We start from the raw sequence: 19,575 nt of genomic DNA, 5'->3' as shown, positions 1-19,575 counted from the left end.
CCTTTAAACCTTACCTTAGTCTTGTTCTCCCCATTGGGGCTGGCATCAGCTCTGGCTCTGCTTTGCTGAATCTCTGGGCCCGAAAGGCAGAGGCAGGTACTGCGGGCCCTGGGGGTTGCAGCCAATGCGTCACGCGAGAGAGTGGAGGCCATTGTATCGGCTCTTGCAGATCTGCAGCACAACCTCACATTCAGGGAGGGAGGGGATGGGAAGTGGTGTCTAGAAAGGACAATCTGTGGCTGCAGGGGGGTTGAAATCGTGATTGTTAGTTCCAAAGCAGGGGAGATGCAGAAAACAGTTCTGACATAAATTATGGAGCAGGAGGAAGGAGAGGAACTGAGGATGGCACTCACACTATTATGGAGCAACCTTCATGTTGATGGAAAACCCTCACTAGACTTTTCAAGGTTTTTTTTATCCCCAGTTGCAGCATCCTGGACAACTTACCATGAACATCAGCTTTGAGACACTGATGAAAGATCTGCAAGGCTCAGACAAATGTAGTATCAACAGTTTTGTGTATTTTAAAGGTAGCTACTTGCTGTGTAGGGATAATAGTTGGATTGTATCAATGCATGGTACAGTTGCAACTTACTAAATTTAGAATACATAGATTTATAGATGTATTAAACGCAAGGTTATGTATAAAGTGCTAATTTCTGTTCATTTAAATGATTATGCCTTACAGTTAATTAAATTTAAATATTACCAATAAAAAGTTTTTTTTTTAAATAGAAATGTTATGTTGTGTTATGACCTGCACAGCCATGCTAACATGACAGGTGTCCTGCAGACACTCATTGACACCTTTTACGAGGAGGTTAAGCCACAAAAGGTCATTGTTGAAAAAGCTGGCTCCTTGGAGTGATCTGTATCCAAGCATATTAATGGAAAGTTTAGTGGAAGGAAAAAGTGCTGTAAAAAAAGCCTTACAAGAAGCCTTGAAAGGACAGTGAAGCAAAGCCGATTTAAGTGTTTTACAAGATGTGGATTGCAGTTGGAGTCAGAGCTTGATGATGCTTCAAGATGCACTTCACACATGAGATACCGCTGTCCCATTCCTTGTGTTAAGCCACTCATGAACATGAGACTAAAGAGAAAAAGCACTGGACTGTTGCTCAGTGGTCCAAAATCTTATTTCCAGGTAAAAAGTAAACTTTGCATTTATTTGAAAATCAAAGTCCCAGCTTGGTAGAAGAATAGAAAGGGACAGAATCAAAGATTCTTTAGGTCAGTGTAGATTTGGGAACCCATGTAATCTGCTGGTGTTGGTCCATTGTGTTTTATCAAGTCAAAAGTCAGCATGGCCATCTAAGAGGAGCACTTCATCCTTTCATCTCCTGACAAGCTTTAAAAATGGCATTATTTTGTCTGACAGGGCAGCAAACTAGCCTAACCTGAAACCCAACTGGAGAATCTATGAAGCATTGTCAAGAGGAAGATGAGAGACACCAGAGCCAAAAATGTAGTTGAGCCGAAGGCCACGAGTTAAGCAACCTGGGCTTCCTCAACACCTCAACTGAACCACAGACTCATCTCCTCTATGCCATTCAGCATGGATGCAGTAATTCATGCAAAATGTACCCTAACAAAGCAATGCCTATAGTACAGTGCAGTACATGGACATACTTTTCTGTTGGCTCACATCTCTATAGTAAAAGTATTATTTATCTAATTTTCAGAATTTCTTAATTTCATTAGCTGTAAGCCAGAATCACCAGAATTAACAGAAATAAATGCGTAAATTAGATCACTCTGTGTAATGAATCTATGAGTTTCATTTTTTGAATGGAATTACTAAAATACGTAACTCACTAAGCTGCATGAGTAATTGAAATGCTATGAACAGAAAAGAAAAAATGAGTGGAAACTTTGACAAAATGATTTTGACACTGATTACATAATGTTTGATAAGTATAACATATCTTTATGTATCTGCGTGCAAAGACGAAGAACAACTGAGCATCTGCTTTCTCATTATTTCTTGTTTTTATATCCTCCTATAACCATTGGTGGTCATAAATCTACACAGCAGGATGTTTTTATAGGTGTGCAGCCTCTGCCTTTGCCATTTTACTGTCATATTTCATCCATAACGTGCTCTTCCCATTAATTAATCATAAATCAGGTCTACAACCTTTTAAATGGCGCCACACAGTGCTGCGGAGCTTCCTGCGCAATGCTACGACCTCTGTGGAGGTTGACATGATGTTCCTGGATGATTCGTCTGAGGTGTTGATACTGTATGACACCAACTGCTCAGGCTCTGTGGTGTAGCTGGCCTTCACGGAGAGGCTGGACTCGCTGTCTAAAGGAGAGACGCAGCCGCTGGAGCACTGCCTCTCAGACAGCTGCATGAGCTTTTAGCTCAGCAACTTGAAGCCTGGGTAGGTGGGGAATGCTGAGGGTCGGACGAGGATTGAGAATCCACAATTCTGAGGTAAAAGGAAAATGATACTTGGCTTTCAACATTTTGCGGCAATACTTTGTGGAGCCACTTTTGGGCTGTATTCAACACTGCGGGGTTTTTTGGGTAATTCCCTACTAGCATTAAAGATCAAGAGACATAGGAGCCTATTGTTCTCTACAAATTAGCTCCATCTTAGTTAGATCTGATTGAAAGTGCAAAAATGCCATCTGCTGGGTTTCCTTAGATAGAAAACCTTTTAACCAATTTGAATAATAAACTGAATCCTACTGCACTGTTTGATAGTTAGGATTATTGGAATGTATGTACACAACTTAAAATCTGTATGATTCGATTGAATTGAATTTGTAAAGTGCCTTGAGACGACGTGTTGTGAATTGCGCTATATAAATTGAAAGTGTCTGTGAACATCAATTTTAGTGTCTTGCCACAGATTCTCGATTGGATTATGGTCTGGACTTTGAGTGGGCCATTCTTAAACATGAGTATGCTTTGATCTAAACCATTTCATTGTAGTTCTGGCTGCATGTCTAGGGTTGTTGTGCTGCTGGAAGGTGAAACTTCACTCTGGTCTCTAGCCTTTTTCAGTCTTGATCAGATTTTTCTTTTAGTATGGCCCTGTATTTAGCTCCACCTCTTTCCTCTTTAACTCCTGATACCTTTCCAGTACAGTATGATGCTGTTGCCACAATATTTCAGTGATAGTGTGTTCTGGGTTGTGTGTAGTGTTTGCTGCCACACATTGCAATTGTTGGTCAAAACTGTGAGGGAAACTTCAAAATTGGAACAATGGCTATTTCATTTAGGGGTATTCAGGTGAAGGCTTTTCATACTTTTATTTGTAAAAAAAAACAAGAAACAAAGTCAAAACCATATTTGCCAACAGTGGTGCCAACTGTATGGCAGGCCCACTTCTCTCAGTCTGCTCCAGGGCAGTGTGGCTACAATATAGCCTACCACTCAGTGAGAGACTGTGTGTATAAATGGGTGGATGACTGATTGTAATGTGAAGCGCTTTGGAGTCCTCGGACTTGATAAAGCGCTATACAAGTGCAAGCCATTTACCATTTACCATTTATCAGTTTCCTTTCACCTCACAATTAGGCTCTAATTTGTGTTTAGCTATAACATATGATCCCAATGAACTACAGTACAGACCAAAAGTTTGGACACACCTTCTCATTCAAAGAGTTGTCTTTATTTTCCCGACTATGAATATTGTAGCTTCACACTGAAGGCATCAAAACTATGAATTAACACATGTGGAATTATATACTAAACAAAAAAGTGTGAAACAACTGAAAATATGTCTTATATTCCAGGTTCTTCAAAGTAGCCAACTTTTGCTTTGATTACTGCTCCGCACACTCTTGACATTCTGTTGATGAGCTTCAAGAGGTAGTCACCTTAAATGGTTTTCACTTCACAGGTGTGCTCTGTCAGGTTTAATAAGTGGGATTTCAAGCCTTATAAATGGGGTTGGGACCATCAGTTGTGTTGTGCAGGAGGTGGATACAGTACACAGCTGATAGTCCTACTGAATAGACTGTTAGAAATTGTATTATGGCAAGAAAAAAGCAGCTAAGTAAAGAAAAACAAGTGGCCATCATTACTTTAAGAAATGAAGGTCAGTCAGTCCGAACAATTGGGAAAACTTTGAAAGTGTCCCAAAGTGCAGTCGCAAAAACAATCAAGCGCTACAAAGAAACTGGCTCACATGAGGACCGCCCCAGGAAAGGAAGACCAAGAGTCACCTCTGCTGCGGACGATAAGTTCATCCGAGTCAGCAGCCTCAGAAATCGCAGGTTAACAGCAGCTCAGATTAGGGAACAGGTCAATGCCACACAGAGTTCTAGCAGCAGACACATCTCGAGAACAAATGTTAAGAGGAGACTGTGTGAATCAGGCCTTCATGATAAAATAGCTGCTAGGAAACCACTGCTGAGGACAGGCAACAAGCAGAAGAGACTTGTTTGGGCTAAAGAACACAAGGAATGGACATTAGATCAGTGGAAATCTGTGCTTTGGTCTGATGAGTCCAAGTGAGAGATCTTTGGTTCCAACCACCGTGTCTTTGTGTGGTGCAGAAGAGGTTAACGGATGGACTCTACCTGCCTGGTTCCCACTGTTCTCTCCGCACTGGCTGAACCTCACTCGTTGCCAAAAGAATAAATAGGATGTTAACCATTAGATTATCATCCTCAGCAACAACAAAGAATACACTCTCTATAATAATAAGCAGTCTGACTGTTGGTCGCTTGCCATAAAGGAAAAAGTTTTTGTTTTTTTTAATTACCTGGTTTTCTATCTTCCTGTGCTGGCTAGATGTGCTGCAGTACACTATTGTTGTGGAATTTTCTTATCAAAGTGGGTAGAAGTTGACTCATAACAAGAGAAAATCCGGACTTTGTCTTTATAAGTTTTATTCAAAGGCTTTCAGCGTTTGAAGACCCTGACACTGAGGTTAGTCAGTTAAACAGAGCCCCGATCAACATTTACACACAGTATTTATACCAGAACATGAAAGTGTTATCTCAACTTCAAAGAGTCTGTGTTTTATGACCCCAGACCCTTCTCGGGTTCAGAGGTGACAAAGTTATCTGGGAACAACCATCTACTCTCCCCGAGGCATCACCCTAACAAATGGCCTTAACCATTAAACTTCTGATAATAGCTTTTACAGCTTACTCCCTAACACAGATGTTAACAGAAGTGAGGTAACCCATCGGTCACACACTTTGGAACACTTAATAAAATAATTTCCATCATGCTATTCTGTGCATAAACAGGAACAAAAAGTTGGTTCAGGTGCTGCTTATTTTGCCGCTTTGTTATTTTTGAACTCAACATTTTTGGATTTGAAAAGGGTCGTGCTGAGCCATCTATGTGTCACTTAGTACCTTTCTTTTGATGTCTTGTACGCTTTTTGATAACAAATTATTTAAAGTCATATTCTATAGTCTCTTTATAGTCTACTGTAAGGAAATGTGATTATGCTACTCCCAAAATCATATCGACCTGCAGGAGGTCACTCAGAGTTGTTTTGGATATTTGGTCATAATCTCTTATGCTTTACAATAGCAAACTGGCCCAAACGGGAATCTAAAACACAGTTATTGGAAACAGGATGAAATATACAATCTTTGCAAAAATATACAGTCAAATTAGATTGTATTTTAGATCTCAGCATTTCAGTTTCTCCGTATTTAATCCCAAATACTACAGAGAGAAATAAACTGATATGTTATAGTACTGTACTCGTACTCATACTCATCGTCTTCCGCTTCATCTGGGACCGGGTCGGGGGGAGCAGACTCAATAGACACACTCAGACGTCCCTCTCCCCAGACACCTCCTCCACCTCCTCCGGAGGGGAGCCCAAGGCGTTACCAGGCCAGCCGAGAGACATAGTCCCTCCAGCGTGTCCTGGGCCATCCCCTGGGCCTCCTCCCGGTGGGACGTGCCTGGAACACCTCCCGAGGAAGGCGTCCAGGAGGCATCCGGTATAGATTCCTGAGCCACCTCAACTGGCTCCTCTCAATGTGGAGGAGCAGTGGCTCTACTCCAAGCTCCTCCTGGATGGCCGAGCTCCTCACCCTATCTCTAAGGGAGTGCCCGGCCACCCTACGGAGGAAGCTCATTTCAGCCGCTTGTATCTGGGATCTCATTCTTTCGGTCATGACCCAAAGTTCATGGCCATAGGTGAGGGTAAGAACATAGACTGACTGGTAAATTGAGAGCTTCGCTTTTCGGCTCAGCTCTCTCTTGACTACAACCGACCGGCAAAGCGTCCCCATTACTGCGGCAGCCACACCGATCCATCTGTCGATCTCCCGCTCCAGCCTCCCCCACTCGTGAACACTACAGTACAGTGAACAGTAAAGTACATGGGTACAAAGTCACGTTGCTGTTTATTACCCCTGTCACGTTATTGCGAATCTGCCTTTCATTTTAATGGCATTGAAAGACACAATGCCATAGGAACATTATGTTCTATCATCAGGTTGAACATGCATGTGTAGCAAAGCTGTGTAGTGCACAGGTTTGCCACAGCTAAAGCATCAAGGCAACTGTGACTCAAATCTTGCAGTAACGACGCAAAAAACCATTACTTAATCTCATGCTATGCAATTTTGAATACACTAATGAAGATTAACTTACCTTTGCATGTTGGAAGCTTGAAACTACAAGTGAAACTAACGCCACGACCTGCTTTTGGATTAATTCAGCTAATAAGTATCTTGACCACCTGGGGACATTTATAGAGTGAAAAGATTTCATTACCAAATGGCCAGTTAATCCTTAAATATAAAACAATAAACTCAACCAAAAAAATTACAAAATAAAAGAAGTATTGTACCTGGTCCTGATCCAGCAGAACATTTTGAATTTTACAGCCTTGATACCAATATACATGCACATTTCAGAATAGGAGCACATGACAAATGACACATATGCTTTAAGGACATGACAGAACATGATGTTCCACTAAATCGTCTGTGTTTACTCATTTGTGGGACGAGGTTTTAATGACTTCATGACAGTGTGGCAGTACCACTAGATGTGTGTAAAGCTTCAACTGAGTTAAGTTGCTTAGCCACCAGAAGAGGCCCAGCGGGCCCTATATTTCCAGTGCAACTGGTAAAGCTATTTTACACGATGTAATAATAAACACAGTCCATTCATCTGAACTGTTTAAGTGGGAGCCCACATTTCTACATTCTCTTCAGGTCTTACCATTTAGTTGCCTTTTTCCCCCTGAAGGCATGATGAATGAAGCTGAAAACATCCCAAATGAGCATTAATTACTCTTCTGTTTACATAAGCCTTTTAAAGTCATCAGTACCTCTTGCATGGGTCTTAACAAGACCTCTACCAGCAGATCTGTTAACACATTGATTGTTGTTTTCACAGGAGGCCAGAAATCTGTTTTCTGAACTTTCAAGGGAGAAACGCTTAGCATTTGGAGATAATCCTAAGAAATGCTGGAATATAGTCTCTTTTCTTGCTACATGAGAGGAGGAAGCTGGAACTTCATGAGGTTCAAAAGAATTAATCATAGATTGACTGAAATATTCTTTGAAGAATGAACCACATACAACAGACACACTTCAAGTTGTTTCTTTACTCGCAGGTTCCTCATGCTGGAGGTGGAAGAGTCTGGATCAGGAGAGAAGGGAAGAACGGATATTCTTCTGGACTTCTCTGTCCCCTAAAGGGTCACATTTGACAGACCGTTTAACCTCCTCATCTGACAATCATCTGACTGGGCTCGTGCTGCTCATTGGCAGGATTACTAATCCCACAAATTTCTAGATATGAGAAAGTGCACTGTTCATTCTGTCTTTGTTCATTTACAGTGTTTACCTACTGAACAGGATAGCTTAGGTTTGACTTTTTCCAGCATTGTTGCATTTCACAAGAGGAGAAAGTCACATTTCCAGTGAGTTCAGAGAAGTGAGTGAATATTGATTTTCAAACATTATGAGATAATTCATGGTTTATTTCTCCATTTTCGCAAAATGATGAAAAGGCATTCAATTGGCTGCAATTTATCCCTGTGACTGAATCACTGCTATCTGGTAAAAACATAAAACATTTTTTCTTCCATTACAAAAGCATTTCTCTGTTGTCTTTTTTCCCCCCGGAACCCATTTCCTCCCTTAACATCTCTTTATCTTCTTAGGCAATTATTGGGAAATTGCTTTGCAAGAGTATCTAGGCTCATTCACTGACACAAAACAGCAATGGGTGCTGAAATAGTGTCACATTTTAGTGGCTTCCTGCAGCTTTTTACCTCAGTCAGGCAGCCATGTGGCAACACCGCAATGATATTTACCGCCCTGAGGAGATGATGAATAGAGGATAGTTTGATGAAAAGGATAGCAGATCCATCATAACTAACACAAATGTCAGCCTATTAATCAACGGGGCTTTCAATGATTTGCAGAAAAACCCTGGATTGAGAGCCATAAGGAACCTGTTCCTGATCCAGGGAGGGCCTACATGGGCAGAACGTTATGTAAAAAAACTAAGACACCCCACTAACTATTAAATTCTTTAATAAGAAATGTTCATATATTGATGTCTAAGCTAATTTTTGTTTCATCTGGACAGCAAAGTATTGGATATAAAAAACAAAAGATAACCTTATTTTACTCATAAAACAAACAATATAAACAAAAATTTGTAGGACAGCCAACCCCTAAAGCTAGTGCCATCCATTTTGGTTGAAATGATTTAAGGAAGATGCTCCTTCTAGACATCTATCAGTCTCTGGTGTCAGTCTGAGGAAAATGTGCCCCACAGCATCTTAGTGAGATCAAGGATTGGGCTTTGACTTGGCCCAGGTTTTCCATTTCTTTATTCTCAGCCAGTTCTTGGAGGATTTACTGATATGTTTAGTTCATTTGCTGCGTTCCATTAACCTCGGAAGTCGGAACTGGAAAGTCCGAGTTTACGTCATCTCAGAGTTGTAGCATTTCAGTTTCCGGCTCATTTTTGTTCGTATTGCTAGCAAATTTAACAGCAGTCTTACAACAACAATGACAGTAAACACTGGTCTACGTGGTATTTCGTGCAGATAAACAGCATTGAAACATCTCTTCTTATAAACACTGAAACATTGTACGTGTACGACTGACTAAATGTTGCATAAATAATACAGAATTGCTAAAAACAGTCAAAGTAAAAACGTTTTACTACTATTGATGCGAGTAACACCCATCTTGAAAGTGGAAGTCAGGTAAGGTCGTCTAGCCCCGACCTTCCGACTCATAATTCTGACTTTCAATGGCGTTCCTGTTGAAGTACAAATGGAATGCAGCATTTGTTGCACTGCAGGGCCCAGTTCTGCTTCAGCTGTTTCGACAGATGTTCGTACATTTTTCTCAAGGACCCTATGATACATGATACAATTCATTGTGAATTCTATGAGGTTAAGCTGGTGAGGTCCAGCAAGGTATATGCAAACCATTATAATTTCACCTCCATGCTTCTGTAAGATGTTCTTTTCCTGGAATACTATATTTAGTTTTTGCCAAATAGTGGAGAAGGCAATCTTTTTGGACGCGTCCCATGAAAGACAAACTTGTGCAGTCTGATTTCACAAACATCCACTACCATATCACCAGTAGCGAGAGCCTGTCTGATGACATGTTAGGATTCTTGGAGGCTTCTTTTAGCATCTTGAGGTCTGATTTAGAGGTGAACATGCTTGGGTGGCTTAAGAGTTGGTTTCAAATTCTTTTAGCAACTCTTTAAATCCCTTACCCAACTTATGAGCTCAAGCATTCTGCCTTCTGAAGGCTTCAGACAGTGCTATGGATCTTGTTGTGAAATGCCTCTGTGTAATACAGTACTGACCAAATGTTTGGACACACCTTCTTATTCAAAGAGTTTTCTTTATTTTCATGACTATGAATATTGTAGCTTCACACTGAAGGCATCAAAACTATGAATTAACACAGTGTCTATGAGTATCTAATAGTGTCTATGAGAAATGGGCCTCGTGTGTCATGTAATATTTCTATCCCAAGGAAACCAGAAGTTGCGTGTAACTAATAAAATGATACTCGACACTCTTTAAGTAAAATATAAATTAGGGATGTCCTGATCAGGATTTTCTTCTTGATAGCAATCCAAGTCATTTAAGAATATGCTATGGTTTGCGAGATATAGGACCCCAGAATACAGATGAGCAGGCAGCGTGATAGTAAGTGCAAAGGTTTAATTACAAAAACTCACACTCAGCAGGAGGCAGGAACAAAACAAACGGGCAGGAAAGACAGGCATGGCATGATCAAAAAAACAAGACTTGCTTTGAGAACAAGACATGAGCATGAGAAAAGTTTCCGCCAAGAACAACTGAATAGGAGTGTATATATGGAGTGAAAACCAGGTGGAGCAAGGAGACAGATTAACTTGAAGCAGGTGAACAGAATAAACTTAATTGACAGACAGAACAAAACGTGGCTGCGGCAAAAACAGAGACTCTAATATACAAACAAAACATGAACAAGATGACAAAACTAAAGCATGACCAGAAAAATAACAGAAGCATGATTCAAAATCTAAGAATAATAATAACAAAAGAACGAGTCAAAACCTTAACTGTGAAAAACATAAGAAAAAACCAGAAACCAAAAACCAAACAACCCCCAAATCATAACAGAATCCAAACAACAACTCAAACAGGGTGGGCGGTGGGGGCCTCGGCAGGAGGTCCAGAAACAGAAAACAACCCACACAGGGTGGGCGGAGGGGGCCTTGGCAGGGGAGCCAGAAACAAGAACAGAGTTCAGGCAGACGACCAGGGGGCCGTCCCCAGCAGGCACAGAGTTCCGGTGGACGACCAAGCAGGGTAGAGGACCCCCCAGAAACTCTGTGGAACTCCGGAGGCGTGGAGCCAGGCGAACCCTCAGAGGCTGAAGCAGAGCCAGGTGAACCGTCAGAGGCTGAAGCAGAGCCAGGCGAACCCTCAGAGGCTGAAGCAGAGCCAGGCGAACACTCGTCTCTTGGTTCAAAGGCCAGAACGAGGACAAAATATTCCTTAAATCCCTCAGAAACAGGGTCCAGCGGCGCTTCCGCCTCGAACCCCTTGTCGCAGGGTTCAGTAGCCAGAACAAGGACCAGTTCCTCACTGAAACCCTGCAGGCTAGGAACAGGAGCTGAGGCGTCGCGGACACCCTCAGTGACGTGAGCAGGAGCTGAGGCGTCGCAGACACCCTCAGTGACATGAGCAGGAGCTGAGGCGTCGCAGACACCCTCAGTGACGTGAGCAGGAGCTGAGGCGTCGCAGACACCCTCAGTGGCGTGTGCAGAGGCGTCGCCGGGGCCCCGATGACTTGAGCCGGGGCGTCCCTCTTACGACGTCCTCTACGCCGTGTGGAGGGGGTTGAGACTGACTTAGGGTCAGGCGTCATCCCAGGCTGTGGTGTGTCTGGCCTGGAGTCAGACTGTAGACCTGGCTGTGGACCTGGCGTGGGCTGTTCTGCAGCAGCACTCATGTGGCTTGGTGTGGGTGAAGGAGGACGGCAGTAAAACAACCTTACTGCCGTTTCATAATCCATCTCTATCTGCCTTATCCTCTCCATCAGCTCAGGAGAGGAATACAGGAAACCAGTTGTTCTGAGGCTCTTTATTTGGCGTGCATAGAACTTCAAGCGCTGCTCCAGCTCGTCAGGTGTTGCCTCAGAACACCGGGCTGGAGCGAGCGCAGACGGCATGGGCGGATGTACAGCAAGACTGGGAGACAGTGCTGTGGCAGGCGAAGATGCGGGCTTACTTGCCACAGCTCTCACGTAGGCTGGCTGGGAAACCACCTCCTCACCAGCCGAACCACAGGAGGGTGCTCAACGCCGGCGTTTTTTGCGGTGGGAGGAGGGCGAGGGCTTCACTGCCGGACCAAAGTGCGCAGCCAGGGGAGCAGGTGGAGAATGGCGCTGAGCCGCCTCACGCTCCATCTGCTCCAGCAGCAGTGGAGAGGGTAGAACCTCCAGGTCCATCGGCAGATTCCTCATCGCCTCCTCCTTCTGCCGTTCAACCCAGCGATCCAAGGCGTCTGCCTTCTGTTTCTCCGCGGGGTCCATGGATGGCGGAAACATTCTGTTATGGTTTGCGAGATAAAGGACCCCAGAATGCAGACGAGAAGGCAGCGTGATAGTAAGTGCAAAGGTTTAATTACGAAAACTCACTCTCAGCAGGAGGCAGGAACAAAACAAACGGGCAGGCAAAACAGGCATGGCATGATCAAAAAAACAAGACTTGCTTTGAGAACAAGACATGAGCCTGAGAAAAGTTTCCGCCAAGAACAACTGAATAGGAGTGTATATATGGAGTGAAAACCAGGTGGAGCAAGGAGACAGATTAACTTGAAGCAGGTGAACAGAATAAACTTAATTGACAGACAGAACAAAACGTGGCTGCGGCAAAAACAGAGACTCTAATATACAAACAAAACCAAACTTGACAAAACATGAACAAGACGACAAAACTAAAGCATGACCAGGAAAATAACAGAAACATGATTCAAAATCTAAGAAGAATAATAACAAAAGAATGAGTCAAAACCTTAACTGTGAAAAACATGAGAAAAAACCAGAAACCAGAAACCAAAAACCAAACAACCCCAAATCATAACAGAATATGCATTTGCCAATTGCTATTGTGACTGTAGCACTTAATTCATTCCCCAATGCAGACTTTTTTTATCTGTGCCTATGGACAGTGAGGAATTTTGTCCCAGCCATACCTTCTTCAAGTCAGCTTTACAAAGCCTGACATCTTGTTTCTGCCAACGATGTTTTCATGCTAAGTAGTTTGTTGAAGTGCTGGGCTAATGCCAGGCTAATATTTCTCCTTTTAAATGACTTATGGGTAATTTGGCTTATAACATACTTGAAGTTAATTGTGTGCGGAAAAACCTTACAGAAAAAGCTGTTCTTCTACATGAAGTCAGTGCTTGAACGTCATAAATATCTAAAGTTTCAGCTGCTCTCTGCTGTTCACCTGGGACAGCTGGGAATGCAGCAGCAGACAATAAGGTCTTTTTTTCACAGTCAAATCATTAATAACATGTAGATTTGAATCAAAAACAGACCTTGATTCTTTAGATGAACTAAATATTGTGCATTGCAGTTATACAAGCCATCCACACAAAAATTGGATCCTGAGCCGATGCTTGGTATATCATCAGGACAAACTGAATAAATGAACTCAAATTGAAGGTTTGATTTTCTTTTATGTTTTTCAGAGATTAAGCTACCCCAGTATTTACTAGTGTTACCAATAAATATGGAAGGTACAGTTAATTGATGCCAAATTGATTCCATGTTAAAATACAAAGGTCATATCAAATACTTTCTCACCGTTAAAGTGACAATTATCCTGTACCTTTAAAACTAAAAAAAACAAACAAATTAGATAGGGGCAAAATTAGGGACGGGTACCTTTCACATTTCAACCAATATGGTACCGATGCCCGGTACCTGGGAATTGGTAACAGTACTCAACAGTACCAGTTTTCGGTACTTTTGTGTGTGTTCATGTGGTAATAAATGTTAATTCGTTTAGTAATAAAATCTCAAAATTTTTCAATTTAACATTTATTTCTCAATATATAAACTTTAATTATAAACAACATCCAGCTGTTTGTTTTGTAACATTTCAGTTGTTTCAAACATTTCTTCTCCCATGTTGCCTATGTAAGTGTACCTATGTGAGTACTGAATTTGGTACCCATCCCTAGGCACAATAAAAACAACAAAAAAGCTGCTATAACCTAGTCGCATAAGTGTGGAGACCCTCAAACACATTGTTGAAGTATCTTTTCAAAGGTTTCTTGACACCATTGGCCTTATTCAAAGCAATAAGACAAGAAATGGGCAGAGAGAGAAGGGGGGAAGATATGCAGCAAAGGTTCCAAGGTTGAGTGCCTCCACATACAGTACAGACCAAAGGTTTGGACACACCTTCTCATTCAAAGTTTTCTTTATTTTCATGACAATGAATATTGTAGCTTCACACTGAAGGCATCAAAACTATGAATTAACACATATGGAATTATATACTGAACAAAAAAGTTTGAAACAACTGAAAATATGTCTTATATTCCAGGTTCTTCAAAGCAGCCACCTTTTGCTTTGATTACTGCTCCGCACACTCTTGGCATTCTGTTGATGAGCTTCAAGAGGTAGTTACCTGAAATGGTTTTCTGGCACTACATCACTCTCCTTCTTGGTCAAATAGGCCTTACACAGCCTGGAGGTGTGTTTGGGGTCATTGTCCTGTTGAAAAATAAATGATGGTCCAACTAAACGCAAACCGGATGGAATAGCATGTCGCTGCAAGATGCTGTGGTAGCCATGCTGGTTCAGTATGCCTTCAATTTTGAATAAATCCCTAACAGTGTCACCAGCAAATCACTCCCACACCATCACACCTCCTTCTCCATGCTTCACAGTGGGAACCAGGCATGTAGAGTCCATCCGTTCACCTCTTCTGCGCCGTACAAAGACACGGTGGTTGGAACCAAAGATCTCAAACTTGGACTCATCAGACCAAAGCAAGGATTTCCACTGGTCTAATGTCCATTCCTTGTGTTCTTTAGCCCAAACAAGTCTCTTCTGCTTGTTGCCTGTCCTCAGCAGTGGTTTCCTAGCAGCTATTTTACCATAAAGACCTGATTCACACAGTCTCCTCTTAACAGTTGTTCTAGAGATGTGTCTGCTGCTAGAACTCTGTGTGGCATTGACCTGTTCTCTAATCTGAGCTGCTGTTAACCTGCGATTTCTGAGGCTGGTGACTCGGATGAACTTATGGTCCACAGCAGAGGTGACTCTTAGTCTTCCTTTCCTGGGGCGGTCCTCATGTGAGCCAGTTTCTTTGTAGCGCTTGATGGTTTCAAAGTTTTCCCAATTGTTCGGACTGACTTACCTTCATTTCTTAAAGTAATGATGGCCACTCATTTTTCTTTACTTAGCTGCTTTTTTCTTGCCATTACACAAATTCTAACAGTCTATTCAGTAGGACTATTAGATGTGAACTGTATCCACCTCCTGCACAACACAACTGATGGTCCCAACCCCATTTACAAGGCTTGAAATCCCACTTATTAAACCTGACAGGGCACACCTGTCAAGTGAAAACCATTTCAGGTGACTACCTCTTGAAGCTCATCAACAGAATGCCAAGAGTGTGTGGAGCAGTAATCAAAGCAAAAGGTGGCTACTTTGAAGAACCAAGAATACAAGAGATATTTTTAGTTGTTTCAAACCTTTTTGTTCAGTATATAATTCCACATGTGTTAATCCATAGTTTTGATGCCTTCAGTGTGAAGCTACAATATTCATAGTCATGAAAATAAAGAAAACTCATTGAATGAGAAGGTGTTTCCAAACTTTTTTTCAGTACTGTATATATATATATATATATATACACACACACACACACACACACACACACACCACAGTGTAGACACATTGTGAGAGCTGTCCCTTATCTTCGATGTGCTGAGTATGCTGTGTTGCATCAGTGCAGATAGATCAGTTAGATATCAAAGGACAGACTGGGAGGACTGATTCCTGGTTAACTTTTGACCAAACTTTTCCTCTGTGCTCCACTATAAAAACTGGAAATCTCTCACAAACCTTCTGCAGCAAAGAGGAGGAGAGGTAAGCAAATGACTTTACGTAGAGGAATATTATCCATCAGCAGAAAAAACAAGTTGATCTTAAAAACAAAGTTTGCATGATATATATATTTTTTGAATGTATTTAGAGTATTGATTAATGACTACCCTGCTAATTGTATAATGTTTCTTCTCAGATAAACTGTTTTTCCTTCGAAATATTTCACATAGCTGACTTGCTTTGTCCCTGCCAGGCTCTGAGATGCATAGTATCGTTGCTAGTTGTGCTCTGGCAGCCCTGCTGCTGGCTGTGACCCAAGCCGATCACCACATCCACCACGTTCATGAGGACAGCATGAGCTGCCATGTTCTTTCCACTCTCAATGCTGACTTTGCCTTTGCCCTGTACAAAAAAGTGAATCACAGAACCGGTCCTGGAAAGAACATCTTCATGTCACCTCTGGGCCTCTCTGCTGCTCTGTCCATGCTGTCAACAGGGGCCCGCGGCAAGACCCACACCCAGCTGTTCTCCAGCCTCGGCTACACCAACTTAGACCAAGCACAGGTCAATGAAGCTTATGGCCATCTTTTTCAAATGCTTGGCCAGAGTCAACAGGACCAGAAGCTGGATCTCGGGAACTCTGTTGTTGTGCGCACTGGTTTCAATCCTCTGCAGACATTTTTGAGTGACCTTCAGAACTACTACGCTGGTGAGGTCTTCAACGTGGACTTCTCCAACCCATCTGAGGCTGTGGCTCAGATCAACAGACACATTGCTGTAAAAACCCATGACAAGATCAAGAAGATGGTGAAGGACTTGGACCCTTTAATGGCTATGGTGCTGATCAACTATGTCTACTTCAGAGGTAAGTCTCCAGAACTGCGCTCATTTGATTAACATGTTGAAGAATAGAAACATGCCATGTATGGCATAAGCAAAAATGTATCCATCCATTGTATACATCCATTAATGTTTGAAGGGTCATGGGGGGCTGGTGCCTATCTCCAGCGGTCATTGGGAAGAAGGGGGGTACTCCCTGGACAGGTCGCCAGTCCATCACAGGGCAACACAGAGACACACAGGACAAACAGCCATGCACTAAAATCTTTTGCATTGCTTTCATTTTCCTCTGTTGCATTATACAGGACAATGGGAGAGGCCCTTTGACAAAAACTTAACAGTAAAAGCAGATTTCCATGTGGATGGAAACACCAAAATTGAGGTGGACATGATGAAGAAGATGGGACGCTTCGATTACTATCAGGACCATGACAACCACACCATCGTCATCTCACTGCCCTACAAGGGCAATACCTCTATGATGATTGTCTTTCCTGATGAAAACAAGATGGAGGTGGTTGAGGGCTTCATCAACAAGGACTACTTAAGGCACTGGCATGACAAGCTCTACAAGAAGTAAGAGGAAGATCAATTCCTTGTGCTTTTTAATTTTTTTAGAAATGTGAACCATGGCATTGAGGAACGTCAAGGCGTAGTTATATCTTTTACAGGGAATGTTTCAAATGATAGAACAGCATGTGTTACATAATTAATGGTCTTGTTTTCCACAGCAACCTGAACCTTTTCATGCCTAAATTCTCCATCTCTGTTGACACCTCACTGGATGAGATTCTGAGGGAAATGGGAGTAACGGAGGCTTACACTGACAAGGCTGATTTCTCTGGCATATCTGATGAGATCAAGCTTAAAGTCTCAAAGGTAGCTCTTCCACCTTATAGGATTAACAGTTTAAAAAAAACCTTCTGTAAATCTGAACACATCGCTTTCCCTTGTCCCCTGCAGGTCTCGCACCAGGCTGTGCTGAGTGTGGATGAAACAGGCACAGAAGCAGCCGCTGCCACCACCATCGAAATCATGCCCATGAGCCTGCCTGTTGACATGGTGCTCAATCGACCCTTCATGGTTTTCATTATTGAGCACTCAACGAGGAGTATCATCTTCGCGGGCAAGATCAGCAACCCAGCAGCTGCGTAAACACTCGTGTGACGTGTAGAGTTGTCACAGGTTCAGCGAGTTTCAATGGCTTCAGGACATTTATCCATCATCAGTAACAGCGATTATGACTGTGATATTAAGTGGATTGAATAAACGACAAGAAGACAGGGTGAATAAGATAATAGAGGGGGTGAATAAGACTATATACAAGTAACAGAAATGTGCTTCCATTAATCCTTCTGTCACCATTAAATAATTTGGTACTATTTGTCATCTGCCTTGGCTGATAAATGCCTTTACCCATCATAATAAATTATTCTCCCTTTCACTGTTTCCAGTAATGAATTAATGAGTAAAACATCTGTCAATACAGCATCTGCATTTTCCACTAACACATTAAAGCAACCTGTCATTGCGCTATTACTGTTTCAACAAGGCTCAATGTAAACTGAAATAAAGACGCATTTCAAACAACTGGAATTTTATGTTTTTACTTTCAGCTTTATTACTTTTCATGCATTGTGTGATTTACAATGAAGGTATTGCTAGATAAGTAGGAATAAGAGGAAAGTGGATTTGTCCTGGGGAACCAAATGGGGCACAGACAAAGTTCCACTGTTGCCAGTCTGATCGTTTTATTTGTAAGGGATCTGAATGTGGACAAAGATTTATTGACTTCCTCTTTATCCAGCACTCCATCAGTGCTGGTGCTGTCCGATAAACAAACGCGGCTGAAAATTGTGTGTAGGCTGATAGCCCACATGGTATTGCTTTGTAATGATTTTTCCCTCCCATAATGCACACAGAGTGCTTGCTCATTTTTAAGACCCATCTGGTAGGCATACCACACTCCTCACTTATTGGCACCGGTGGAAAAGATGTGTAAATTCCATAAAACAAATTAATATTTTATTTTAACTGCAGGAGATTTTTTTTCTGGCTGTGTGGTGGTATCATAAACTTGAATCGTCATCCTAGATTCCTTAAAGTGTAGATTTCTGTAACATATTTTTAAGATAAAGCTATGTTGTTTTAGTATTTTGGGGCTTACACGTGTCTTGAATGGCATGCTGTCTGGTCTTTCCCATTTTGAATAGTGTCTATGAGAAATGGGACTCGTGTGTCATGTAATATTTCTATCCCAAGGAAACCAGAAGTTGCGTGTAACTAATAAAATGATACTCGACACTCTTTAAGTAAAATATAAATTAGGGATGTCCTGATCAGGATTTTCTCCTTGATAGCAATCCAAGTCATTTAAGAATATGCTATGGTTTGCGAGATATAGGACCCAGAATGCAGATGAGCAGGCAGCGTGATAGTAAGTGCAAAGGTTTAATTACGAAAACTCACACTCAGCAGGAGGCAGGAACAAAACAAACGGGCAGGAAAGACAGGCATGGCATGATCAAAAAAACAAGACTTGCTTTGAGAACAAGACATGAGCCTGAGAAAAGTTTCCGCCAAGAACAACTGAATAGGAGTGTATATATGGAGTGAAAACCAGGTGGAGCAAGGAGACAGATTAACTTGAAGCAGGTGAACAGAATAAACTTAATTGACAGACAGAACAAAACGTGGCTGCGGCAAAAACAGAGACTCTAATATACAAACAAAACCAAATTTGACAAAACATGAACAAGATGACAAAACTAAAGCATGACCAGAAAAATAACAGAAACATGATTCAAAATCTAAGAAGAATAATAACAAAAGAACGAGTCAAAACCTTAACTGTGAAAAACATAAGAAAAAAACCAGAAACCAAAAACCAAACAACCCCCAAATCATAACAGAATCCAAACAACAACTCAAACAGGGTGGGCGGTGGGGGCCTCGGCAGGAGGTCCAGAAACAGAAAACAACCCACACAGGGTGGGCGGAGGGGGCCTTGGCAGGGGAGCCAGAAACAAGAACAGAGTTCAGGCAGACGACCAGGGGGTCGTCCCCAGCAGGCACAGAGTTCAGGCAGGCGACCAGGGGGTCGTCCCCAGCAGGCACAGAGTTCCGGTGGACGACCAAGCAGAGTAGAGGACCCCCCAGAAACTCTGTGGAACTCTG

General features: G+C 42.2%; 1 protein-coding gene and 1 long non-coding RNA gene across 2 annotated transcripts; both read left to right on the top strand.

Annotated features, from left to right (window-relative positions):
* The first annotated feature begins 2,235 nt into the window (after positions 1 to 2,235).
* Positions 2,236 to 8,034, top strand: LOC124881724. Its single transcript, XR_007041720.1, has 3 exons — positions 2,236 to 2,440; positions 7,343 to 7,469; positions 7,563 to 8,034. It is a non-coding gene; the product is annotated as an uncharacterized LOC124881724 (long non-coding RNA).
* A 7,425-nt stretch (positions 8,035 to 15,459) lies between these two features.
* LOC124881656 (alpha-1-antitrypsin homolog) lies at positions 15,460 to 17,988 on the top strand. Its single transcript, XM_047387352.1, has 5 exons — positions 15,460 to 15,600; positions 15,812 to 16,423; positions 16,704 to 16,974; positions 17,130 to 17,277; positions 17,362 to 17,988. Exons 2-5 carry the CDS (start codon positions 15,820 to 15,822, stop codon positions 17,551 to 17,553), a joined length of 1,215 nt encoding a protein of 404 aa, XP_047243308.1. The 5' UTR covers positions 15,460 to 15,600; positions 15,812 to 15,819; the 3' UTR covers positions 17,554 to 17,988.
* The last annotated feature ends 1,587 nt before the right edge of the window (positions 17,989 to 19,575 follow it).

This window comes from Girardinichthys multiradiatus, chromosome 15 (genome assembly GCF_021462225.1).
Source record: "Girardinichthys multiradiatus isolate DD_20200921_A chromosome 15, DD_fGirMul_XY1, whole genome shotgun sequence".
NCBI lineage: Eukaryota > Metazoa > Chordata > Actinopteri > Cyprinodontiformes > Goodeidae > Girardinichthys > Girardinichthys multiradiatus.
The sequence above is the reverse complement of the archived record's forward strand: the minus strand, read 5'-3'. Positions and strand labels throughout refer to the sequence as shown.

What these genes read in the sequence shown, in the direction of transcription:
- LOC124881656 (XM_047387352.1), top strand. Translation starts at nt 15,820, where the DNA reads ATGCATAGTATCGTTGCTAGTTGTGCTCTGGCAGCCCTGCTGCTGGCT. An exon ending in CATGACAAGCTCTACAAGAA is followed by an intron (nt 16,975 to 17,129) that starts GTAAGAGGAAGA and finishes TGTTTTCCACAG; the next exon opens with CAACCTGAACCTTTTCATGC. An exon ending in TCAAGCTTAAAGTCTCAAAG is followed by an intron (nt 17,278 to 17,361) that starts GTAGCTCTTCCA and finishes TGTCCCCTGCAG; the next exon opens with GTCTCGCACCAGGCTGTGCT.